This window comes from Solanum verrucosum, unplaced genomic scaffold (genome assembly GCF_900185275.1).
Source record: "Solanum verrucosum unplaced genomic scaffold, falcon-dt-bn FXZP01001250.1, whole genome shotgun sequence".
NCBI lineage: Eukaryota > Viridiplantae > Streptophyta > Magnoliopsida > Solanales > Solanaceae > Solanum > Solanum verrucosum.
This window is the reverse complement of record NW_026019552.1, coordinates 1,646-2,539: the sequence shown is the minus strand read 5'-3', so window position 1 is coordinate 2,539 and position 894 is coordinate 1,646. Positions and strand designations below refer to the sequence as shown.

Here is an 894-nt window from a genome sequence, read left to right as displayed (position 1 = left end):
ATTATTTTGTTATTGAAGGTAAGAATCCAAATATAACAAATAAAATAAAATAAATTGAGCATAGTTCACATTCCATAATTATTAGGACCCATTGATTTGTCTCTTTTCTTACAATTATGAACCTACCATTCCATGTCATCTACAACACTACAGTACTAACTACTCATGCTTTCAGATCCAATCCCATATCTCCCAATAATATCTCTTCCACAATGGCATCATCTCAAGACTCCCACTCCTTCCATTGGCAGTTCTCTGAAATTCGACGACAACGATTTCCAAATCGCGGCCATACACTCTTCTTCGTCATCCTTCTTTTCACCATCATAGTTATAGCTACACTTTTTTTCCTTTACGCTCGCTGGATCAACAAGTTCCGCTCTCCATCAACCACAGATCCTGTTGGGAGTGGTACTTCAGTTCATACGCCTCCGCCTGCACCACAAGGTCTTGACCCGATTTTTATTAATGACTTGCCAATTATACTGCACGCAACTTGTTCGGGTAGTAGCACAGTAATTGAGTGTTGTATTTGCTTGGGAATATTCAAGATGGTGATAAGGTAAAAGTGTTGCCCAGTTGTCAACATTCTTATCATTCCGATTGTGTTGATAGGTGGCTTAGAAATCAGTCCAGTTGCCCTCTCTGTCGTGCCTCCCTCCAATTTGACCTACCCCTGTGACTTAAAGGAGCGGAGCCAGCATACATTTTAGGGGTTTATCTGAACCTCCTTAAGTGGAAAATATTATTATTTATGTTTGGTTAATTTTTTTTTTTTTTATGTATACAGTATACATAGTTGATGTAAACCCTTGGGTTAGATCGTGTGTTTAGTTTTCCAAATTTTGAAATCTTTATTAAAAAATTCTAGCTCCGCCACTGGTGACTCACTCA

General features: G+C 38.4%; 1 protein-coding gene across 1 annotated transcript; it reads left to right on the top strand.

The window, feature by feature from the left end:
• Nucleotides 1-212: 212 nt before the first annotated feature.
• Nucleotides 213-562, top strand: LOC125812835 (RING-H2 finger protein ATL66-like; the record flags this gene model as incomplete). Its single annotated transcript, XM_049492617.1, has 1 exon — nucleotides 213-562. A coding segment is annotated over exon 1 (350 nt), but the record flags the coding sequence as incomplete, so codon positions are not given.
• Between the last annotated feature and the right edge of the window lie 332 nt (nucleotides 563-894).